General features: G+C 38.2%; 2 protein-coding genes and 1 long non-coding RNA gene across 3 annotated transcripts; 1 reads left to right on the forward strand and 2 right to left on the reverse strand.

Annotated features, from left to right (window-relative positions):
* Nucleotides 1-3,087: 3,087 nt before the first annotated feature.
* On the forward strand, nt 3,088-8,727 carry LOC143889230 (uncharacterized). The gene is made up of 2 exons (XR_013254795.1): nt 3,088-3,543; nt 8,487-8,727. It is a non-coding gene; the product is annotated as an uncharacterized LOC143889230 (long non-coding RNA).
* A 1,596-nt stretch (nt 8,728-10,323) lies between these two features.
* On the reverse strand, nt 10,324-13,576 carry LOC143889231 (protein SRG1-like). The gene is made up of 4 exons (XM_077393410.1): nt 13,231-13,576; nt 11,854-12,101; nt 10,922-11,246; nt 10,324-10,673 (listed from the first exon to the last, which is right to left on the reverse strand). Exons 1-4 carry the CDS (start codon nt 13,480-13,482, stop codon nt 10,425-10,427), a joined length of 1,074 nt encoding a protein of 357 aa, XP_077249525.1. The 5' UTR covers nt 13,483-13,576; the 3' UTR covers nt 10,324-10,424.
* A 955-nt stretch (nt 13,577-14,531) lies between these two features.
* On the reverse strand, nt 14,532-21,600 carry LOC143890229 (protein SRG1-like). The gene is made up of 4 exons (XM_077394825.1): nt 21,315-21,600; nt 20,398-20,645; nt 15,248-15,572; nt 14,532-14,983 (listed from the first exon to the last, which is right to left on the reverse strand). Exons 1-4 carry the CDS (start codon nt 21,567-21,569, stop codon nt 14,711-14,713), a joined length of 1,101 nt encoding a protein of 366 aa, XP_077250940.1. The 5' UTR covers nt 21,570-21,600; the 3' UTR covers nt 14,532-14,710.
* Between the last annotated feature and the right edge of the window lie 3,854 nt (nt 21,601-25,454).

A 25,454-nucleotide genomic window follows, 5' to 3' on the forward strand; every position in this document is an offset into this window, starting at 1 on the left:
GTTTCATATCCCTTTCTCAATGGAGTTTACAACTAGTTAAAATCGGATGCAGTGGTTGGGACCAAAATTTGTACTACTACCGACACCTTGGACCGTTTGGCATGGATACGTGAATTTTCCCATCTCTCTCTCTCTCTCTCTCTCTCTCTCTCTCTCTCTCTCTCTCTCTATATATATATATATATATATATATATATATATATGGGAAAGATGTGCGTACTCGGTCGAGTAGATAAGCTTATCTACTCGGTCGAGTAGATAAGCTTATCTACTCGGTCGGGTTAAAAACAGTGGGGGCCCACATTTTTGGGGTGATCCAAATCATTCATTTGAAAGGCCCTTACCTAGATAAGGTGTCCACGAAAAATCAGCCCCATAGGATCATCCTAACCCATCCAACAGTGGAGGGAAAAATGGGATATATATATATATATAAAGCTGGATGTGGTACGCTGAGGGTATGCCACGTGGCTCCCCCTCTGCATACCGCATTCAGCCTTTTTTTTTTTAACTTCAGCTCTTTTTTTTAACGCATCTATTCACAAGGCATTTCTAACTGTTTTATTCCCTCTCTCTCTCTCTCTCTCTCTCTCTCTCTCTCCAATCAAATCCTATGAAGGATCACAACCCTTCAATCCATAATTTCAGCCCTTTTTTTTAACGCATCTATTCACAAAGCTTTTCTAATTGTTTAATTCTCTCTCTCTCTCTCTCTCTCTCTCTCTCTCTCTCTCTCTCTCCAATCAAACCCTATGAAGGATCACAACCCTTCCATCTATAATTTCTAAATACCCACTCATACATTATGTCTTTTCAGAAATGCCTCCTGAACTCTACCTATTTAAATATAGTTTCCTTGCCTCTACCCTTCATCCATCCCATTTCTGCAATTTTTCCTATATCTTCTGCTCAAAATCCACCATTATATCAGACACAGGGACTCTTTTTTATTGTGCTATGTCTTATTCCTTAAAGAAAAGGCATTTTTTTGCAATTAATTTATATATTGGTTTATGCTTCTACGACTTTATAAAAATTGATTTATAATTTTTCTCGCCCATTAATTCTTAATTTGTTTGTATATTTAGCTTTTTTTTTATCGGGTTATCAACATTTATCCTCATGGATCTCTTTTAAAATGCATCTTTATTTAAAACAGTTTTAAAGCATTTTTTTTTTCCTCGCCCTGTGCATCGCACAGGTCTGCAACTAGTTTCTATAAACCTGGATTATATAATCCTTAAAACGTACAACCGCACTGGAGCTGGCTGTCCCATGTAAAGAAAATGGGCGAATTTATCATTTCCCCATATAATCTAGGTTTTAGCTATAAAATCCTTGTACGTATCAAAACGGCCCCCCCTTGTGATGAGATTTATGTCTTTTTTTTCTTACCCACACAAAACCAATTTTAGATGGGCATGGCCCACTAAAGTCCTCCAATTAAATTTTTATTGGTATGGCCCATCGTACACAGTTCACATGTTGGATTATCGGAATTGACACTTTGGATGATCGGAATTTTTGAAGGGCTACAATATGATTTTAAGATCCTGCAATATATCACAACTTCAGCCGATGTTTCCGATATATTGCAATATTAAGGCCAATATATATTGATATCGAAAGGGTGTCAATACCTATATTTTCCAGTACATTGATAGATAATATCACCATATTTAAAGCCATGGGCTAGAATGGCACCAGTATTACCATAAAGTTGGAATCCTTGGAGGGGAGAGTGATCATTATACTTCTTTATTGAGTTTATTGCTCCAAACATGTGCCACAATGCAATGCATGCAACTGGTGTTCGATATGATTCAGCCATTAAATATGGCATTCTTGCTATATAATTGTGCTTATTCTAGCATTTCTCAAATTTTCATCTTAAAGTTTCCATCACTTGCACATGTCCCCATACATTCCTGTAATTTGAAAAGATTTCCATCGAAATCAAAATATTTCTATTGCCGTGCCAACTGAAACCAAAACTGAAATTTAAAACCTTGTTATTCACACGATAGACCAATTCTCTTCATGTTTGTATACAACTGGCCATTACAGTTAAAATTAAGTGAAGTGATATATTTGTCCCCTTTTCTTCCCCGAGCAACCACCCAACCACCCTCTAGTTTATTTATGACTACTCTTTTTACACTGCAAGGAAAGGGGGGAGGGCAAGGGGCAAGAAATAAAAGGAGGCGAATATATCATTTCCCTTGGACTAAGCAAAACTGCTTCTCTACATAAAATCCTTCTTTGGGTTCTATGAGCCCGACAACCTTTTTTTTCTTTGAACTTTCTTTTATATGAAATTTTGTTCCATTATCGATACAAATAATGAAATCACGCCCCTCCCTTTTCATTTTACTTTCCACTTGGGTGCAACCAAACAAAGGCTCAAAGAATTTTCTGATTTTCCTTGGGAAACCTTATTTTTGGACAAAAGAAGCTCATTTTCTAGGAGACTGAAATTGCAAAAAATAACTTGCATTTTAGGCACAACAACAAATTAATTTAGGGGATATTCTTAATCAAGTAGGACTATAGAAACACAAAATGAAGTTAAAAAAAATCAATCTAACAAACAAAATACCAAAATTTTCACAGCTTGATCAACCAATTGCAAATTAAGTGTCACCATGGAAAAGTTGTCGAAAAAACAAAATAAGTAAGGCCACGTTTGAATACCAACAAGATTTAGATTTGGATTTAGTTTATATTTTCAACTAGATCAGATCTTTAGATTTCCAAATCGGCTAGAACAGTGCAAAAAATTCTGATTTTCAAATGTGTTATGCGAGACATTATTTGGAAATCAATATTTATGGCAACTTCCTTCGCCATTGCTGCTCCTCAACGTTGCTCCGGCAGCAGCGAGACATCCCTCCCTCCCTCACTCTCTCCCTCTTTCTTAAAACATGATCCTAAAGATGATTGATGTGTTTTGTATCCAAAACTCAAATCCAAATCAAAATACAAATGCATGAGGTATCCAAACGGGCCCTAAATAAATTATGGAAAATGCTAAAAACAAAGTCATTTTTATCCTCGTCCCTACAAGACCCTTCATTTCTACAATTCTACTGCCCTTTTGGTAAGCCTCCTTTCATGTGATAGATCCTTAGATTCGGATGGCCCACTTCATAGGATGATCCAAACCGTTCATTTGTTAGTCCACATCGTAAGAAGGTTCCAGAGAGAGACCGTTTGAAAGCTGCCCGTTGGGAAATTAAGCGCGTGGCTCCATTTCAATTCAGAAAATTTCTCTCTGGATTCGTGCTTTCTCCTTTCTGGAAAAAAAGGAAACCCATAAACCGTAGCTGAGGGGGAGAAGGGAGAGGCTCTCCCAAGTCTCTTTCTTCCCCTACAGAGGAACAATAGAAGAACAAAACTAGGGTTAGGGTTTTCTTCATAGTTCATGCCCTCTGCGATTCGAACCCAGGTTACTTTTGCTGCTGCCAATGGCTGTCCTTTCTCTTCTTTCGCTGCTCTTCACTTGGACGGCCACCTCTGTGACAGATGGCGTGGGCCCAAAAGGTCAGTGGAACCCCCCTTTTTAGTTTTATATCCTCATTTAAAGAAGCAAAAACCCTCTTTTCTTTTCACCATCTTCTTTTTTAGGGTTTTGGATGGTAAGATTCAGATACGAATATGTGTTTTTTTTATCCATGCTAATACCCAACTTATGCAGACAAATGTAGTAGAATGGAAGCTATTTGTTACTTTATCTTCTCTCTCCCTTTTTTATGTATGGGTTTTCATGCTTTACTTCACTACTATTACACTGATTTGTGCATATTGTTCAGTTATTTTATCTGGGTCTATTAGATTATTTGCTAGATATATTGTTTGGTCTGTCAATGTCTTACTGTGGCGTCTTGAGTAGGGTCTAGGTCATGCAGCGTAATGGTGATTGATGATTCTTTTTTTTTTGCAATCTGAAAGTAGGGTTCTAGTTCCAGTTGAGTGCAGGGTTTCTATGAATGGAACAGTCTTACGCTAGGGCTAATACATTGCATGACACATTTTTATCCCAAGTTGATGCATACCAGTTACATCCACTCAAACAAAAAACTTTGATCTAGTGCTTTTAGCTTAGATGAATTTGCAGTTTGACTAGTGAACAAGTTGAGAAAAAAACACGATTCGAATTTTATCCTGGACTTAGGTTTCTGTATGTTTAAGGGTTGGGAGTGGGTTGATTAGATACTTAATCTAACAGCTTCTTGGATTCTCATTGACATTAAACCTTACGTGTAGTTAACTATAAAATTGAAGCTTTTCCAACCACTTGTTTTAAGAGTGAAGGAGCTTTTCTAGATTTGTGTCTGTGTTTCTTTTCTTTGTGTTGTTTGTCACTCGTCCATGTGTACATGATCCTGACCTTTCATTTAGCAGGCCTCATTGTGGATGTGCCACAATCTAGGACTCATGCGAGGTGGAGCTGACACCTTCCGTCAGGTTCTCCAATGACATTGAGGGGAGTAAGAGTTAAAATTTAACTTTCTGAATAAGGATACGATCATATGGCATCATTAGGATTCTAAATGATTGTTCCAAAAGAGAAAACATGTTACTGATACTTGTTATTTCCCCAAGAATTCTAAATGACTCCTACCCACACAGTACTTTACCTCCTATTCTCTTGTAACAATTTGACACCCTCACATTTTTTTCTTAGCTATTCTATATAAGCCTGGGAACCTAAGGCAATTATCTATCAACACATCTTTCTATAGCAAGACTTCCTGCCCTTTTTCCACCACAAACCTATTCCCCTCCTTGAAGTCATCTTTTGTTTGAAAAATGCATCTCTATGCCCCCAAGCCTCGACCTATACCTTGACTTAATCTCCCACCTTTCACCCCCATATTTGCTAACTATCAATTTCCTCTTGAAGGGTTCTTTTTTGTTGCCTAATCTCCAAAGTCATTTAGCAGGGAGCGCTTTGTTCTCGAGAACCATCTTGACAAGGCCAAGGCCACCTTCCATTTTGTCTTTGCATACTTCCTCTCATTTAACATTTGTTGTCGGGCTCTCATGATTGTCCTTGGAGATTTGTGGATATTCTTGATGAGATTAAAGACATAGTGGGCAGGGCGTCCATCTCTTTTCGTCTCATTAGGAGGGTTGGCTAATGCCGAAGCGGATATGTTGGCTAGGATCGTCGTTTGGAGTCAATGCAGCAGTTTGACTTCCTTCCGCCTTAATTATTTTTCTTCTCTTTGTTGTTTTTATTCCCTGTACAGTTCTGTTGTTTCTTTCTCTTTTCTTTTTCTCTTACTGTAATTTGTCCTTGGACCTCGGTCTTCTTTTTAATGAAATCTTTGACCATTAAAAAAAACAAGGTGCTTAAGATATTTTCCTTCTACTTGACCCTTACATAGGAAATTTCTTAGAAGGTGCCCAATTTATTTGAGCCACCTCCTTTGAACTTCTGAAAAGGGACATGACATAAGTAGGGAGGTTTGCAACAGTTTTGGAGTACAATGCCATTCAAAAAAAAAAAAAAAAAAAAAAACAGTTTAGGGTTACAAGTTGGGTTGGATTAAGTCGAGCTTTTGCTAAAACTTAATTGGAATCAACCCAAACCGGACCCGATTTTATAGTAAAAGTTAAACCCGAATTCCCAAAAAATCACCCCTACAAGAATTTCTTTGATCAATGTTATGTGTCCGCCAAATGAGAGATAATTCTTTTGCCAGCCCGCCAATTTCTTTTCTATTTTTTCGATGATCGTGGTCCCATAGCTACTTATTTGGAATCCTATATCCCAAAGGTAGACCGGGATAAGAAATTGGAAGCTTCTCGGTTTTACAATCCGTAACTCCCACGTTTTCATCCCTATCTCACAACTACTAATCGAACTTTTCCCCAAGCTGATTTTTAAACCCAATACTAACTCAAACCACTAAAGACAATTTTGAGGTTGGTAACCTGCTCCTTGGTGGCCCCACAAAATAGTAAGGTACCATTGGATAATTGAATGTGAGTAATGTTACCCAAATCTCTCATGTCAAGATCAATGACGAAAAAAGGTTCGGGCAGAGGTGTCCTCCCTCTTATTCGGGCTTTGATGGTTTGGGAAGAAAAATTTAGGACCGTTAATTGTTGAAGGAGATTGATTCTTCTAATACCATCATTTGGGCTAAAAACAAATGTTGTGGCCCCTAGCGGCTAGCAAGCAAAATTGATGAAATTCAAGATTTAGCGAGATTCATATGCCCGGCGGTCGTTCACATGCGGCGATCCGCGAATACTATGGCAGATGAATTGGCTAAGGCAGGTGTGGTTCACGACTCCGATATGGTGTTTTATGATCGGTGCTGGCGAGCTTCTTGGTATACCCCCAGTTTAATGTGACCTTGGGTTGTTTTTGGGCTTTATCATGTAAACATGTGTAACGAGAACAACTTGTCCCTTTTTGTATGTTTTATATGATACTCAACTCAACTCAACAAAGCCTTTGTCCCAAACTAGTTGGGGTTGGCTAAATGAATCCTTTAGAAAAATTTCATAAAGAAGGTGAAAGGAATTTACCCGGCTCTAATCCTGGCTCTAGTTGGGTTCTTCCACATGGATCATTTTCTTCCATTCTATCCTATCGAAGGTCATGTTCTCTGTTATGTTCCTAGCTATCAAGTCTGTCCTCACTGTTTCTACCCAAGTTGTTTTCGGTTTGCCCCTACCTCTTTTTACTCAATCAACTTGGCACGAGTCGCTTCTTTTTTCTGGAGCATCCAAAGGCCTACTTTGGATATGTCCAAACCATCTTAAGTGGTGCTCTCTCATCTTCTCCTCAATTGGTGCCACCCCCACCTTTTTACGAATGTCTTCATTTTTAATTCTATATAACCTTGTGTGGCCGCACATCCATCTAAGCATTCGCATCTCCGCTACATTCATCTTATGCACATGTTGCTTCTTGGTGGCCCAACATTCTGAGTCGTACAGCATGGCTGGCCTCATAGCTGTCTTATAAAACTTTTCCTTCAGCTTGGTAGGGATTTTACAGTCGCACAGAACTCCTGAGGCAATCTTCGATTTCAACCAACCTGCTCTTATTCTATGGTTAACATCCTCTTCAATCTATCCTTATGTAGAATTGAACCTAGATAGCGAAAGATATCCCTCTTAGGTACCCCTTGTCCAGTCATATTTACTACATCCTCGTCCTGCCTTCTTACATTACTAAAATTGCACTCCATATACTCTGTCTTAGTCCTACTTAGTCTAAAACCTTTGGATTCCAAAGTAGTTCTCCATAACTCTAGCTTAGCATTTACTCCTGCTTTGGTTTCGTCATTTAATACTATGTCGTTTGCAAATAGCATACACCACGGCACCTCATCCTGGATACCCTTCGTAAGCTCATCCATAACTAGAGTAAAAAGATAAGGGCTTAGAACTGATCCTTGGTGCAGTCCTATTGTACTTGGAACTCACTAGACGTACCATCTGTGGTTCTGACACTAGTTACTGCTCCATCGTACATATCCTTAATTACACCAACATATTTAGTAGGCATTTTTTTCCTTTCAATGACCCACGACATAACACTCATCGGAAACCTATCATACGCATACTCCAAATCAATGAAAACCATACTCTATTTCAATAAATTACGTTACGTTTTAGAAAAAATGATGAAAAAAGGTTTTTACTCGGTCAAGAAGTTGCCTGGGGCAAAAGTTGGTCAACTCAGACAAGTAAATGAATGGCCCAAGGAGTTTTTGCTTCACTTGGGTAATTCAAGCGAGTTTTTCATTGGCCTGTAGTGTCGTAGACTAATTTTTGAAATCATCAATTGTGGCTAGTGGATAACCCGATCATTCAACATTCTCCCAAATAGATTCAGGTTAACCATCAGAAAAACCAGATGAAGTGGCTCATACCATTTCTGCCGCAAACTGAAAGACAACATTGTGAAATCTGAATATATTCTTGTGAGACCGAGCATTTGGCTTTTAAATGTAAACTACCAACAGTGTGCTGGTACCCATTCTGCCGTACTGGCAGCTGCTGGTCGATTGGTCCCTGTGTTCATGTGTTCATGGGGTTTTGTACTCTATTTAATGTCTCCCATGTAGCATGTCTCACCTACTTCAAATATTGTGGCTTGGCATTTGCTTGATCCATGTTTTGTTGTCCTCAATTGGCCCAAAAAGTCATTACAGTTTTTCGACATAGCAAGTTATGTGCTATTTGAACAGTGCCTGTTTATGGTGATGGGAATCTTTATTATTGGCTCATCAGTGTTTTTGTATTTGAATGCTATTGCTGCTTAATTTGCTTAATAATTTGGAATGATCATTTATATCCAAACTGCATTTGTTCATTTTAACTATGCAGTTGTAAGTTAATAAATCAAAAAATTCTGATGCCATTGCTGATACTTGTTTTTTACATCCAATATGTGTTCTATTTGGGTTGATCCAGAGTTTTGCCCTTACCCCTCCCTCTATGTTTGTTCTTGCTAGGCTCAAAGATGAAAGCGATACTTGCTACAGTATGCATTCTTCCAGCATTATACATAATAAAAGAATTTTCTAGTCCCTTTAGTATTATTGGAAATACTTGACACAAGCTCGTGCTTGGAGAAGGGAATGAAGCCACTGGTCCGGAGAGCATATAAAATGTTTGTTTCATATCACCAATACTAATCATGGATTCAGATATACTGAAATTCTTTTGATTTCAATTGGACTTTTCCGTTTTCTACCTTTGCTTTTCTCTCTTATTTTTTGTATGTGTGTCATTATTTTTACTTCGTATTCCCCCTCTACTAAATTACCAAGAACTGGCATCTCTTGCCAGTCGTTTATTACTTCGTATTGCATTCTGTTACAGTAGCGTAATTTAATTGTTGAAAACTTAGAAGACCCTGAAAACTGAAAACTAAAGTTACGGAACCTTCAAGTTAACCTGAAGAATGTCAAATGGCTTATAAATAAAAAGTAATATTGGGCATGGGTGACTGAAGAAATGATGGAGTTTAAACTGAGGGGGTGGCTCTGGTTATCTAAAAGATAAGTTTTTGGAATGTTTGCGGTCCAAAAAAAACACCCTAATTTTTGCAAATGCTGGGTTTCCAGTGATTGATAGGGCTGCAGGCTTGTATTGGGTGTGGTATTTCTGGGGCTTTAAATGGTTTTATGTTGGGTTTACTTAGGTCAAGCTTCAGGTTTCAGTGTTTCTCCCAAATGCCCAGGATTTGAGGCAGGAAAAAATAGGGTGTCTACAAAACCCAAACAAATTGCACCACGCACAATGGAGGAGAACCTCCTGCTATCTTTATGGATGGAAAAATTTGCAACTACAAAATCAATACAATTAAGATCCATGGTGCCGTTACATGTAACAATGTAAAAAATATCCAATGAATCAAAGTATCTCATCATTTTTATGTGATTAGCCTCATCTTCCTCAACAGGACTCTTGTGAATACCAAATCAGACTCTCTTGTGAATCATAAATTAGCCTCGACAATCATTAGTTAATTGTATAATTAAATTCACTAATTACCCTCGTGTCGTAACATCATCATTACAAGCATAGAATATTATGCATCATCACTACAAGCATAGAATACTATTGCATAGAATGTTATGCAATAAAAATATCTCGTAAATTTACTAAATATAATCATAATTATTAATATGTATGAATCAACATGTATTCAAATATTCATATAACAATACTGAAAGAGCAGACAATTTTTAAGAAAGAAGGCTTGGGAATCTTTTTGGACCTACTTGAACCAGTTTCAATTTCAACAGATGGAGACTCATCTTGGTTTATACCTTCCTTCATAATCTTCTTGTTCTTTATGACTTTACTATGTGTTGTGTATACTAAATTTGAGATTTAATTCAAAGTAAAAACAGAAATTTAAAATTTAAAATTAAAATTTAACAAATAAGAAGACAATGAAAAACAATCAATATTAAACCTAGAAAATTCTATATTATTGAGTATTTTCCAAGAAATTTCTGTATGTATTGTATCATTTGAATGCTATCATATTTGGACCTTAACAATTGCATATTACATGCAACACCCCACTTTAGTTCCAAGTTGTAAAGTTGTAATGGACATAATATAAAATAATGTGAGATATAGTTATATAGGTGGCCTCTTTGGCTCTTTGTTTGCTGGGCTTAGTGGATTTTTTGAGTTACCTCTTTGTTATTCCTTCTACAGATATACTTATCTTACAACATTACACATATGTATCACTCCCCGAACTTATAATACAACATAGCATTGTTATTGTCTATGACCACCTCTGTCATTTTATTAATAAATTGGCAATCATTTAAAAAAGAAGAAAAAAGCATTGTTATTGTCTATTGTTTATCCCCTTATGCTCAAAGGTATATATGTATTTATCATCAACCAGAAATACTGTAGCCTTTCTAATTTTCTATTCTCATGTAGTCAAGATATGATTTGCCTTTGAGTTCCAAAGTGAAGAGGCCTTTGAAGTAATCTTCCACGCCAATCCTTCTGAACAAAGCTGGGTTTTGTGGGTTGATCAGACTAAACGCAGGACCAATCTCTGCTGTCAACCTTGGGCTGTAGAATGTAGCAATAGAGAGCCTCTCTTTCACTGAATTTACTGTTGCTCTGTGCTCGATGCTACGATAAATCCCATTGCTTACCATCTGCCAAATCACATAAAAATAAACAGTAAACCTCCAATTCAATGGCGAAAGTAATTGCCTTCTTCTTCAACAGTGGTGTTTTCCCACCCCTTTTTGACTCGGAGATTGAAAAAAGGTAATAGCGAAGGCCTTAATAGTGATCAGAGAGTAAAGTGTTAGGGAAGGAAATTATCTTTCTGGTTAACTTATAATATAATATAAAATCAAGAAGAGGAAGAGAAGGAAATTATCTTTCTGGTTTAACTTACCTCCAAAATGTCCCCTATGTTGACTATGAAGGCATTTGGGAGTGGTTTGACAGGAACCCACATTCCATCTTTTCTTATCTGAAGGCCTTCCATCTCATTAACCTGAAGGAGGAGAGTGAGTCCTACAGCATCCGAGTGAGGTGTGAGGCCAATCACCTGCTCTGGTTGAGGACATGGAGGATAGCAATTCATCCTCATTGACTGATGTCCATCGTCAAACAGGTCTCTCATTTCTTCAGCATCCATCTCCAGAGCCCTCGCCATATGCACCAATACTTTCATGGCCAGCTTTTGTAACTCCAATGAGTACGCATCTAAAGTCTCTCTACAATGGAAGGAGAAGATAACTACCCTTAGTTGAGTAACTTGTGGGCACTAATGACCCAACATCTGTCATAGGATTATTGGGTCTCTTAACACACTTAAGGGCCTCTTTCGATACCCTCTAAAAATTATTTGCATATAATCTTACTTGCATATTAGTCTTCTAATAGTTCCATACCTATGTGAAAATAATTTAAAAAAATTCATAGATTGAGAATCTAATATGGGTTTAGTATCTAGTTTAGTAAAATCTTATCAATGGTAGATGGTTCAAGTATATTTGGGGCGTGCCGATATATTAGATGTTGGGTTTAAAATTTAGAGACAGATTTAGATTTTCTAAAGGAAGTTTTTTTTTTTTTTTTTTGGGCGAGCCTTGGTGCAACGGTAAGGTTGCTCCATTGTGACCCAGTTGTCATGGGTTCGAGTCATGGAATCTGTAAAGCAGGAGTAAAGCTGCCCGCATCTAGCCTCCCAGGCCCCGCAATGGAGGGAGCCTCGTGCACTGGGCCGCCCTTTTTAAGTATTTGTTTTTTTCCTTCTTATTTTCTGGTTTTTAATTGATTTGGGTTGAAATCCAGATAAAACAAAAATTCTGGGAGGGTAACCTGAAAGATGGAGGGATATTATTAAATAGATGGGGCTTCCTTTGATGAATTGGAAGGGTGGACAAGTAGAAGAGGTCAGCCCAATCAAGTTTCTGCTCTTCTGACACTACGAAATGCTGTCCATATCCCTCCACCTCCTCTGCATGCTGCCAAACTCTCTTCTTTTCTTCCAAGGGAAGCCCAAAGAATTCTTGAGTCTCCCTTTTCATTTTCTCAACCAACCAAGAGTCCACTCCATGGTTCACCAACTACAAACACAAACGCCATGAAATTTCATAAACTAAATAAATAAACGAACGGGATTTGCTAGGGACCACAGATGTTGCATGAGAGTGCAGCCACATAGGCCCACTTTTCAACAGATTTTCTTTATTCATTTGATTCATCTGATGTGGCACACTCTCATGCAACAGCCGTTCCGAGAATTGCCTTCTGCGATGGTCCCTATCTTTTCTTTCCCCCTCTTCTTCACTTCCTCTCTTCTTTTACTTCATCCCATCTTCCATAGGGAGATAATATATTTAAGCTACTGATATTGGCACTACCATGTTTTGATGATTGCACCAACTCATCTTGTGTCTTTTCTTAAACATCTGTCAAAGGTTATCACAATCCAATTCAAAAGGAAAGAACAAACTGAGTGTGCACAATTATTAAAACATGGTAGTGTTAGTATCGGTAGCTATATTTATACCTTGTTGTTTTGGTAAATACCAAAAAAAAAAAGTAACCGACCCAAACACAATCATGTCCTCCTAATTTTATTGTGATTTTATAGCGATTTTTTGAGCAGTGATACCCCAGCATGAACCGTTGGTGGGCCCAACAAGGTAGGCCCCACTAAGCTGTGCCATTTGATGGGCCACAACGTAAATAGGTTGTGCCCCAAAATCATTTCCATAGGATGATTGCCCCTCGGATCTATAGAGGTTTCCACAATATGCAGTTTCTCTTTACATCGTAGGGCTAGGGTCATCCTATGGAAATGATATTTTGAGGTGCAACCTATTTACGTTATGGCCCATCAAATGGACGGCTTGTATCATCTTATGGTATGGGTCGTGTAGTAACATTAAGGTCCAATTGTAGGCCCCACCCAGCTCAAAGATTTAAACAAAATAATTTTTGGGCGTGGGATTTTATCCTAGAAGGAGGGGGGGAATATCACTGCCCTAATTTTTTTTCTTCATTCCGATCTGACCCAAACCCGGCCCTTTTGGGTCCTTGGGTTGGGCTAGTGTTGGCCTCAACCCGACCCAACCCGAGTTGCACCCATAACACTACCAAAGAAACTCGTACCTACCAAAAAGAGGTAGTGCATGTACTCTAACACCAATTCATAAGTGAAATGATCATATGAAAAACGTGGAGAGAGACCTGGAAGAAACCCCATTCCTTGCAAGCAGAGTGCAGCCTCTTCAATTCTAAAGCCATAGATTCACCATGGTGCAATCTCTCAATGTCAATGACCGGAATATCTAGAAGGGAAACACTTGAAGAGATGAGAGGAGGGTCTAAATCCGGACGCACGTAACGAGGTGGAACTGTTACCAATTGCTCTTTGGCCAACTCTTTAACACTCGGCACTAGAAGAGAACTTCCAAGAACCACACTTTTTGCAGACTCCATGGATATGTGTGTGTGTGTGTGTGAGAGAGAGAGAGAGAGAGAGAGAGAGAGAGAGAGAGAGATGGTTTGGGTGGGGGAAAGGGAGGAGAGGTGTAGAATATGTTTTTGCCTAACACTATTGTTTCTTCAATAACGACTAATGGATGATTTTTATACCTCTCTCTCGTTTTCAACGGTGCCTAAGGCGTTGGTTCCAAAGACAAGTTTGAGGAAAGCCATTCTAGATGTTAGAATATGCGAGATCCGAACAGTTGGATTGGGTTAAAATCTCACCATGGGATCATCTTGGAGGTTGATTGGGTAAGTCGGCTAAATGAGGCAACTAGATAAATTAGGCAGGCAAGAAAGATAAGGAGAGAATCTTGAAAGATAATGAAAGAATCCTAAATCGCAAAAGAATCTGAATGGATTCTTTCGTTATCTTACTTGCCTATTTTAATCTACTTGCCTAATTTATCTAGTTACCTCATTTAGCCAGCTTACCCAATCTACCTTCAAGTTGATCTAATGGTGAGATCTTAACCCAATCCAACCGTTGAATCACACATTCTAACACAGCAGAGAACAGCCACCTCATAATAATTTAAAAGAATAAGACAAAATCAGCTACGACCACGACATAGCTTTCTCGAAATTGCCTACCAAATCCCATGCATGTGCATTCGCAAAATTTTGACCAGACAGGAGAAGGGGCTAAAAATGTGTGCTTTATTATTTCTATTTTTTTGAGCCAATGTATGATTTGTTAATTTTTTGAGTCAATGTGTAATCTGTTTTCGTATCTCAAATTAGAGAACACTCTTGCGACTAATAGTAGAAGGTAATTTTTGGGTCCCATGGGGAATGCATGTGAAATCAAGACCATTCAAGATTGTTGATCTTCTAGAACATTATGCCAAATCCATGGTCTTGGTCCCATCTTGAACAGACATCCTATGAGCAAGATAAAGGATTACAAAAGTCAGTAGTTTAGCTTTTCTTGGATGAACCCTGAATGGAATTTTGCTTCAGATTGATCGAAGGATTTGATTAGTTACACAAGGCAGTAGTGGGGTCCAAGACCTTTCTTTTTAGCATATTTTTGGTAGCTAGGTAAGCTGGGGCCCTGTCCGTACATTCAAAAAGAAAGATATTACAATTGAGAGTACATATGTATCATTCCCCGGACTTAGTATAGTTTATTGTGTACTGTATGTTCTCTTATATTCAAAGGCAAATGTGTTTATCATCAATCAGAAATAGTGTTGCCTTTTTCATTGTCTATCCTCATGTAGTCAAGATATGACTTTCCTTTGAGTTCCTTAGTGAAGAGGCCTTTGAAGTAATCTTCCACTCCAATCCTTTTGAACAAAGCTGGGTTTTGTGGGTTGATCAGACTAAACGCAGGACCAATCTCTGTCGTCAACCTTGGGCTGTAGAACGTAGCAATAGAGAGCCTCTCTCTCACTGAATTTACTGTTGCTCTGTGCTCGATGCTACGATAAATCCCATTGCTTACCATCTGCCAAAGCACATAAAAATGAACAGTAAACCCGCAATTCAATGGAGAAAATAACTACCTTCTTCTACAACAATGACGTTTTCCCACCCCTTTCTGACTCAAAGATGGTAAAAAAGGTAATATGTGAAGGACTTATAGTGATCAGAGAGTACACATATACTTTATAATCTAGAAGTGGAAGAGAAGGAAATTATCTTTCTGGTTAGCTTACATATGATATATAATCAAAAAGAGGAAGAGAGGCAAATTATCTTTCTAACTTACCTCCAAAATGTCCCCTATGTTGACTATGAAGGCATTTGGGAGTGGTTTGACAGGAACCCACATCCCATCTTTTCTTATCTGAAGGCCTTCCATCTCATTAACCTGAAGGAGGAGAGTGAGTCCTACAGCATCCGAGTGAGGTGTGAGGCCAATCACCTTCTCTGGTTTAGGACATGGAGGATAGCAATTCATCCTCATTGCCTGATATCCATCTTCAAACAGCTCACTCATTTCCTCAGCATCCATCTCTAGAGCCCTTGCCATCTGTACCAATACTTTCATGGCCAGCTTTTGCAGCTCCAATGAGTAGGCGTCTAAAGTATCTCTGTCATGGAAAGAGATGAAAATAAGAAATTAATAAAGGGCTCAATCCAACCGAAGTAAAAGGGCGGTAAAACAAAGTTTTACTCCATTTTTTTAAGTCACAGGTGTTCCAAACGCCATGGAATTTAAGTAGACCTGCTAGTCCGAATGACCCAAAGTCTCTACTTATCGGGGCTTAGTCATGCAGGGTTTTGAATCGCCCTGGACTTCACAGATTGTGGATCACTTGGGGGAAGTCCCATGAACTGTGTATAGCACTAGGGAATATTTGCATATAATCTTATTTCCAAATAATGCTCATAATAGTTACATATACATAAATAGTGGACCCACATTTTTTGGGTGATCCAAAGCATTCATTTGAAAGGCCCTTACATAGATAGGGTTTCCTAAAAAAATCAGCTGGTTAGGATCATCCTAACCCTTCCATTTGTGGAGGAAAAATATGGGCAGATTTGTAGAGAAACAATATCTATAAATTTTTTCCTCCACTTTTGGATGGGTTAGGATGGTCCTATGTTTTGGATCACCCAAAAAATGTGAGCCCACACTGTTTTTGAGCTCGAGCTCAGATAGCTTATCTGAGCTTGAGCTCATAAACAGTTTTCCCTATATATGCATACTTACATATATCTATAACAGGGGATTTGCTAGTGTCCATTGCCAAAGGCATTTCGTGGCTGGTCTGTCGCATGTCAGACCAGCCACCTCGTGAATAAAGACAACATCTTCTGTCTCCATTCACGAGGTGGCTGGTCTGACGTGCGACAGAGCAGCCGCAAAATGCCTCCTGCGATAGACGCTTGCAATTCCTATATAACAGTTGGGGCTTTCATAATTAATGCTCCATAAAGTTATATCCTGTTGCTAGATCAGGAGCCATCATTTTCCCTATGTTGGTAATTTATAATCTCTTATTTCTAATACTTGAAAAGGAAAAAAATAGAAAAGTCTAGTGATGTAAAATATAAGATAGTACCTTCTTAGAAAATGTTGTTCAAAGTACTTATACTTTACAATATTGTACGTAAGTACAACATAGGAGAAGGAACAACAAAAAGAGAAAAGTACGAAATGAGGGCCGATTTTAATGAAAATACGGATTGCGGGTACCTTTTAAAACAAGAACAAAAAACAGGCTAATCTTCAAAATCAGGTTGGAAAAAGACCCTGATACCCTTCTGACATCAACAAAACATCATCCAGCCTCCTTTTTCATTACTGGCGTGTTTCACGAGGTTCTTTTGATTCGTCTGGTATTTGAACTGACAGAAGTCACAGAACCTTGGGTTCGTTTCTATCTTGGCCGTCGGAAATACCTAGAGACGGATGGATGCCTGACATGTGTTGAAAAACTTTTTGGAATGCTAGCGGCTCTATACCTAGTATGTTTGGTTTGGATTGAAATCTTTCTGTGAACCCAGAGTCCTTGGGTTCCTTTAAATCTTGGTCGTTGCCAATATGAATAGACGGTCGGATCCACGACACTGGACATCAATATGAAACGGTGGCGTCTTCTAATAATACCCCTCTCTATAACCATTATTCCCTTCTCTGTAACCATTATTTCCATCGGCGTACGCATTATTTCCGCCTGCGTACCCATTATTCCTATTCCCCTCTTTGTAACAATTATTTCCATCGGCGTACCCATTATTTCCGCCTTCTTATTCCCCTCTCTATAACCATTATTTCCATCAGTGTACCCATTATTTCCACCGGCGTACCCGTCGGCGTACCCACTATTCCCCCCTCTGTAACCATTATTTCCATCGGCGTACCCAGTATTTCCGCCGGCGTACTCATTATTGCCCTCTCTGTAACCATTATTTCCATCCGCGTATCCATTATTTTAGCCGGCGTACCCATTATTTCCCTCTCTGTAACCATTATTTCCGCTGGCATACCCATTATTTCCCTCTCTGTAACCATTATTTCCATCGGCGTACCCATTATTTTCCGCCGGCGTACCCATTATTTCTATCTTGGCCGTCAGAAATACCTAGAGAATGATAGATGCCTGACACATGTTGAAAAGATAAGTGAGAAAAGATAACGTCTACCGTTCTAAGCCAAAAGATGAGTGAGAAAAGATAACGTCAGTGTTCCTAAAAGTACAATAACGTCGAGGTTCCAAAAAGTTTTCCAACACGTGTCAAAATCCGTCTGTCTCTAGTTATTTTCGACGGCCAAGATAAAAACGAACCCGGTTCTCTCGGTTCAAATACACATTTAAATGAACCAAGAAGCCTTGTGAATCGGGCCAATTTAAGAGACGGTAATGAAAAAGGAGGACTCTGTCGGTGTCAGAAGGGTATCAGGGTCTTTTGACCACCCGATTTTGAAGTTTAGCCCTTTTTTTGTTCTTATTTTAAAAGGTGCCCGCAATCCGTATTTTCACTAAACATCGGCCCACATTCCGTACTTTTCTCCAACAAAAATAAAATAGAAAAGGAAACCTGAGTCAAAATCCACAGATCCCAATAACATTTCATACCACTAGGATTCCAACAGTATTGGAGGGTGTGTACATAAGATATGTTTCTAACTTCAAGTCATATCTCTCAAATGATAAGAAGTATACGACCACTCATCTCTCTCTCTCTCTCTCTCTCTCTCTCTCTCTCAGTGTTAGATGCCAAAAAAAGAAATGAAATTTATGGGGGTGGTATGCGCTCTCATATTTTATATAAAAAGATGCTACCGAGAATATAAAATATAAGAGCGTCACTGTGTGTGTATATATCTGAAAATAAAGAAAAAATTAGCCCAGATTAATAATATGATATACCAGTGTATTATCTATTTTATATCAGCACAACCGTGTTTTGATAATCTGATATGCCAAAAAGATTATTTAAAGAGTTGTCAAAGATTATTACAGTTACCAGAAAGCCATCATATCATATAATATAATAGTAAAACGGAATCCTAGACGACGTGGTTGCGCCACGTGGCACCCCCTCCTCCTTAAACGTAAAACTCTCTCCAACGAGAATTTTCGATTTTTGCACCCTCCTTCAAATTCTACACTTTCCTCTTTATTTCTCCCTAAATTCTCTCCCTTACCTAAAATCTCTCATTTATCTCTTTCAATCATTTATCTTCTAAAATCTCTCCCACCCTAAAACATCTCACAAATCATTTCTAATTTTAATTCTTAGTTCATAATAATAAGAATTTAAAAGAGATGGTATTTTGAGAGAAAGATAGAGACGAAAATCTCTCTCCCTATTTCCAAAATGATTTCGGAAATTCTAATTTTAATTCTCAGTCCCTAATAATAAGGACTTTAAAGAGATGTGATTTTGGGTGCACCACGTGGCATATCTTCTATTCCAAGTTTCCTTTCTTCACAAACGCATAAAACTAAACCAATATCCAATTGTTTCATAAATCAATATTGGATTGTTTCCTACCTTTGACCTCTGAATTTGATTATTTTACATATTCTTTATTAATTCCTGATATTTGAAGTGGTACTGGATTTTTCTAATTAATTTTACTTTTCTTTCATAAATTTGATTTTATTGAGAGAGATTGATATTATCTTGCATTTTCTAACACTAACAGATATAACTATATTTTCTACTCAATCCCATATTTAAATGAAATCATCTTGATGTTAAATAGGCCGACAATTTGCTATTTTGTGTAGAAAATCACCTTGGTAAGTGGGTTTTAGATGGGAGTTGCTTCTTTTTGGTTTAATTGTTTTTTTTTTTTTTTTTGGGTGGTATACTTAATTTTGCATCATTTGGGGTTTTAGAAGAGTAATTGTAGATAAGCTCGACTTCCTTTGCCAGATATTTTTTTATTTTCATTTTTTTACTTTTGAAATCTTCAACGAAATCTTCAAAAGTTATTATAAAGATTTTGGTCTGTTGCCCATTTTAAAAATTTCTATAATGTTATTTTTGGTCATTGGCCCGTGCATTGCACGGGTTGTCCCACTAGTAACTAGTAAAATGTGACCCAGCTGTTCTCTCCCAGAAGTGAGCCGCGAAATAGCTTTCCGCAAAATTGCCTAGCAAATCTCATATATAATATCTACAGGGACCAACCATTCTTTAATAATTGCACAAACGCAACTTCTCTTTTCCCCTTTAATTGGTTTGTAAGAGTTTTTTGGGAAAATTTTAATAAACCCTTGACAGCTCTTTAAATAATAAAGGACAAGATGGGTACACTAGTGCAATTATAAAACATGGTTGTGGTGATATCATTTCCTTATCCATATAGGTGATATTGGTTGTTTTTAAAAAGGAATTTGCTAGGGACCATCGCAGAAAGGCATTTTGCGGCTGGCTATTGCATGTGAGAGCAGCCACCGCAGATGAATTAAATGAATAAGACAAAATTGGCTGAAAAGTGACCCTTCTGTGGCTGCTTTCACATGCAACAGCTAGACACAAAATGCCTTTCTGCGTATAAAAAAATTAAAAAAAAAAATCAACCAATTTATCCGTTTATTTTAAATCGTGATTTATGCTAATTAAAATGCTAATCAAAAGCAAGAAAATCATTGAATGGTTAGGATTGTTTGATTGGTGCACCTTCAGTTCAAGTATAAATGATTAAATAACACCAACTCCAACTCTTTTGGAGTAATTGGTTGTTTCACATGGTATCAAAGCTTGCAAGTTCTAGGTTCAAAACTCACAACTCCTTAATATAAAAAGTAAATCTAAAAAAATGAGGAGTGGTGTTGATGTATAAATGCTTAAATAACACCAACTCCAACGGATTAAGCTTTTGGAGTTATTGGTTGTTTCACACGTTCTAGTGAGGACCCAAAGTTACCATGAGAGAGAGAGAGAGAGTACCTGAAAGATGGAGAGATGTTATTAAATAGGTTGGGCTTCCTCAGATGAACTGGGAGTGTGGACAAGAAGAAGAGGTCAGCCCAATCAAGTTTCTGCTCTTCCGAGACTACGAAGGCCTGTCCATATCCTTCCACCTCCCCTACTTGCTGCCAGACTCTCTTCTTTTCTTCCAAGGGAAGCCCAAAGAATTCTTCAATCTTCCTTTTCATTTTCTCAACCAACCAAGAGTCCACTCCATGGTTCACCAGCTATAAACGCCAACAAGCTTTCATAAAATAAATATAAATAAATAAATTAACATGGCTGCTTTTCAAACCACATGTTTGGACCTAGGACGACAAAGTTAGTCAGTTGCCATTTTTAAAATATAAATTTCTATCTGCTTTTATCTTCTTCTCCTTCTTCTTCTCCTCTTCCCCTCTTCTTTCAGTTCCTCTCTTCTTCCATAGTAAGAGAGTATCTTTACACGGTTACACCCATTTGCTTTGCTAGATACCAAAAGAGAGAAAAAATTCTAACACCACTTTAGGGTGCAACTTTGGTCAGGCTAAACTCAAAACCAACAGGTTCAACCCGATTTCAGCCCGGGTTGGGTTGGGAAAAGCCACCGTTTTAATTTTGAGTTGGGATAGGGTCAAGGCTTTGGGCAACATAACCCTACCCAAACCCGGCCCCAATTGGAAAACTGGGTCGGGCTAGGATTGAGAGATTTAACCGGAAGCTCAGGATCGGTCAAGTTAGAGTTGAGGTTTTGGGGCCTTGGGTTGGGCTAGGGTTGGCCTTAACCCGACCCGGCCCGAGTTGCACTATCTTAACCACCAGACACTCGTGCCTACCAAAACGAAGTGGTGTAAATGTCAGTTCTCTTAACACTAATTCACAAATGAAATGATCATACAAAAAAGGTGGAGAAAGACCTGGAAGAAACCCCATTCCTTGCAAGCAGAGTGCAGCCTCTCCAATTCCAAAGCCATAGAATAACCATGAAGCAATCTCTCCATGTCGATGACCGGAATATCTGGAAGGGAAACACTTGCAGAGTTGAGGGAAGGAAGGTCTAAATCCTGACGAACGTAACGAGGTGGGACTGTGATCAATTGCTCTTTGGCCAACTCTTTAACACTAGGCACTAGAATAGAACTTCCAAGAACCACACTCTTTGCAGACTCCATGGATATGCACAAGGAAGGAGAGAGAGAGAGAGAGAGATGGTTTAGGTGGGGAGAAGGGAGCAGGTGTGGAATTTGTATTCACCTATTACTGTTTTCCGATAACGACAAATGGATGATGCTATACCTTTCTCCTTTTTCAACGGTGCCTAACGTGTTTTTGTTTTTTGATATGTAAGCTGGGATTGCACTGCCGACCTCCTGGTTGAAGAACAAAGCCTTGTCCATTGAGCTAGAGGTCCAACACCAACGGTGCCTAACGCGTTGTGGTGAAAGTTTCATGAATGGGGAGTTCCTCTACTTTTTGGATTTGCTGTACACGGGCACATGTGACCCTCTTTTGGGGTGGTCGAGAATTTTTAGTATAAAGTAGTTATTGAGTTTAGAACCCAAGGCCCTGCCATGAGGCAATACCTATGATACCTTGTGAAACAACCAATTACTCCAAAAGCTTAAGCTTTTAGAGTTGGTGTTAAATCATGGGGAATGATCTCCCCTACCTAGGAGTGTAAATGGATATTCGAAAATTCGATAACCATCTGCATCCGAATCCGTTTAAAGCCAATATTATCCGAATCCGTTTCAAGCGGATATTATCCGAATCCGTTTATGAGATATCCAGCTCTTAGCAGATGCGAATCTGGTAAATGGTATATCCGATCCATTTAACATTTGAATCCGAGAAGTACATGCTTTTTATTTATTATTAATAATATCATTAATATTTATTTTTAGCAATGACACACTATCTTTTGTTTCTAAAAGAAAAGTGAATTTTCTTTTTAGAAAAAAAATACAAAAGTGTTTTGGGTGGTCTGGTTTTAGGGCTAGAAAAATTCATTCTAGGAGTAATAAGGAGAAGAAAGATAAAGCGTTGCTGAATATAGCCATATCCGATTCGAATTCGATCCGTTTACACCTCTACCGCCACCCAAACGGATAAAATATCTCCCGGTTTCTGTGAGAATACTGCTTGAGGATAAATTCACCCCCCTAGTGTTTTTCTTTGCCTTTAATACTTAACTAGTTGCAGACCCGTGCGATGCACGGGGTGAGAAAGAGATAGTGGACAAAAATCAAATTAATTCAGAAAAGTCAATAAAATCAAAGTTAAAATAAATAAAATCTAATGAAATTCTAATACATAGCTTGAATCTTGTGAATTGATACGCTTCTCTTTCGTGTACAACTTGAAGCTCGGTGGCATATTCTTATGGGCATGAATGGCAAACACAAAATCCCATATAGAAAATACTAATAACATGATTTCTAGAATTAACTCCCAGAAAGTAATGTAAGAACACAAAAAATATGAAGAAATCAAACTTGATCTCGAGTCTCGACAAACCCAAAAAAAATACTAATGGTCAATTTGTGTTTGCAACCCACATGCATTTTGGGAGCAATTTCTGTATTAGATTGCATTCTACACACAAATTCCACCCAATATGCAAGTAGGTAGAAGCTGGGCCAAGTTATGATCAGCTCTAATCTTAAATGGATCAGATTGGATCTAGATTCTAGAGAGAATAATAGAGGCAGAGAAACCTAAAATTAATCAAAGAAATAGAAAACTTATGCAATAAAAACAAATCACCCTTTATTTAACAATGAACAGTTAGTGAGGTTTTATGACTACTAGACCTTTTCTGTCTTTGTCCATAAAACCTCAAAAAATAGTTTTTAAATACTGATATACTAAGCAAGCCCACCATGAAAACTGGATATTTGATTTTGGAAAAATTGTCAACTGGTGACAGAAAAATACGAAAATAGTGAATGGGTGACACCCTTTTGAAAGTTGGTGAACGGAGGTCGAAACACCTTTTTCTGACATGGCCTTTTACCCAAATACCCCTCATGGCAAAAAAAACACGTTATACTAGATTTTTCTCTCTCTTACTTTTCACCTACCAAAGTATACCGCCTACCTCTTGTAAATTTCTCCATTAACGCCTGAAACCCACGAAGTGTAAGTGAAGGTTAGTAGCTTATCTACTCTCTTAGGATTAGTGCTTCCATTAATGCGTTTGAACCCTGTCTTTAGTGTGTGATAATAACCCTGTCTGTATTGTGTGTGATAACCCTATCTTTATTGTGATTGATAACCCTATCTTATAACCCTTTTAAAATGGTGACTTAGGGCTTCTGCTTCTATTATCTCTGAAACTGTTCTTATAGAGTTGGTACCCTACTAATAAAGTTGGTATTAGTGTTTGATGACCCGAATATAGATGGTTTATGTAAACCCTTTTGTACATGAATCACAATTTTTTGCACTTGATAATCCCTTATTTGCTGTTGATAAGTCCCATATATTTACCTGATAAACTTGTTTTGACACTTGATACACCTCGGAGAGGCTTGGTAACCCCCTTGGAGAGTGTTGAAAAGCCCTTGTACATTGTTGGTAACTCCCATTCTATGTACTTGGTAATCCCTTTAGAAACTTGAAAACCCCCTTGTGTAGAGAGTTGAAAACCCCTAATTTGCAACTTGATTACCCTTTACAGAAGCCTCCGTACGGACTTGAATCCCCCATTAGGTAGCTGATAATCTCTTAGAACACCTTGTGGACTGACTTTCAAACCCCCATTGAGGTAGTAAAACCCCATTTAGAGTCCATTATGAACTTGGTAACCCATTGTGTACACTTGAATACCCATCAAGAAGATATGAAGATCCCCTTTTAGTAACAACTCTGTTTAGAACCCCTATTTAGAATTTTATAAAAATGTCTGAAACAATGGTTTCTCTTCTTTTACACTATGATGGAGATTTGAAGGATGATGTTTCTTGGGAATACGTCGGAGGGAAGAAGACATTTTTATCTGTCAGCCGCGGAATCAATTTCGACGAATTTGAAGCTGCAATCCGAAGATGGATTGGTGTTATAGAAAGGCAGGTTTTACTATCAATAAAATGTCGATATGTTGTGGATCCATATATAGTCACTTTAATCGACGTCGATGATGATGATGTCCTCCAAACAATGTTAATGATGTTTGACAGATACATGTTCAATTCTGTGATGATATACATAACTAAGAGCATAAATGACAAATGTATTAATTCCTTGAATTCGTCAATGCTTCCCCCAAACAAACTCTGCACTAGGAGACCCTCTCTTAATCGTAGCATTCCTTCTACTTCGATTCCGTCCAAAAAAAGTCTTCGTTTTGAAGTGGACTTGCAAAAAGACTACGAAAGTGAATTTGATGGGAGATATGTTAGTGAAGAGATCAGAGGTGCTCCAGCAGAACCTGTCATAAGGTATTGTAGTTATTTGACAATGTTTGAATACTTCCATATTTCAATTTATAATTCATATGGATCCAACTTGATTATATATTGCCGAACTATGCAGGTCTGAAATTGACTTAAATGAAACATTGTCAAGTGATTTGTATGGCAACCATGTTTGTGGAGGTATTGATGACTTCCAAAATGTGGGAGATCTTGAAGTGGACTTCAGTAATGTTTTTGAAGACGGTTTCTGTGTGAGGGGTTTAGATTTAGAAGAAGAAAGAAATGATGATGATAATGACGATGGTAGTGATGATGATGATGAGGAGGAGGAGGAGGAGGAGGATGATGATGATGACGATTATGGAAATATCGGTGTTAGTCCATGCGCTCAGCCTTTCAGTGCGGATTCTCCTATCAGAGAGGGATCTCAACCGGTTCCGACTAACAGTAGTCGGCCAATGAAAGCAGATGAGATGTTTGTTGGGGCCCATGATGTAGATACTAATAATCTTCAGTTTGAGCAGTTAACGGTTGGGGCAATATTTTCTATATGCAACACTTCAAAAAGGTTGTCAAAGAGTACGCTATTCGGCAGAGGTTTATGTTCGTGAGGTCAAAGTCAACACCGAAGAAGTATGC

This window comes from Tasmannia lanceolata, unplaced genomic scaffold, assembly GCF_043159265.1.
Source record: "Tasmannia lanceolata isolate RefF3 unplaced genomic scaffold, GAP_Taslan_0.1 ptg000013l, whole genome shotgun sequence".
Taxonomy (NCBI): domain Eukaryota; kingdom Viridiplantae; phylum Streptophyta; class Magnoliopsida; order Canellales; family Winteraceae; genus Tasmannia; species Tasmannia lanceolata.

Excerpts from the sequence above, each read along its gene's own strand:
- LOC143889231 (XM_077393410.1), bottom strand. The coding sequence starts at position 13,482 with ATGGAGTCTGCAAAAAGTGTGGTTCTTGGAAGTTCTCTTCTAGTGCCG. Across the intron at positions 12,102-13,230 it reads AGGAATGGGGTTTCTTCCAG|TTGGTGAACCATGGAGTGGA; the intron begins GTCTCTCTCCAC and ends TTGTGTTTGTAG. Across the intron at positions 10,674-10,921 it reads ACATAGGGGACATTTTGGAG|ATGGTAAGCAATGGGATTTA; the intron begins GTAAGTTAAACC and ends GTGATTTGGCAG.
- LOC143890229 (XM_077394825.1), bottom strand. The coding sequence starts at position 21,569 with ATGGAGTCTGCAAAGAGTGTGGTTCTTGGAAGTTCTATTCTAGTGCCT. Across the intron at positions 15,573-20,397 it reads AACATCTCTCCATCTTTCAG|AGATACTTTAGACGCCTACT; the intron begins GTACTCTCTCTC and ends TTTCCATGACAG. Across the intron at positions 14,984-15,247 it reads ACATAGGGGACATTTTGGAG|ATGGTAAGCAATGGGATTTA; the intron begins GTAAGTTAGAAA and ends GTGCTTTGGCAG.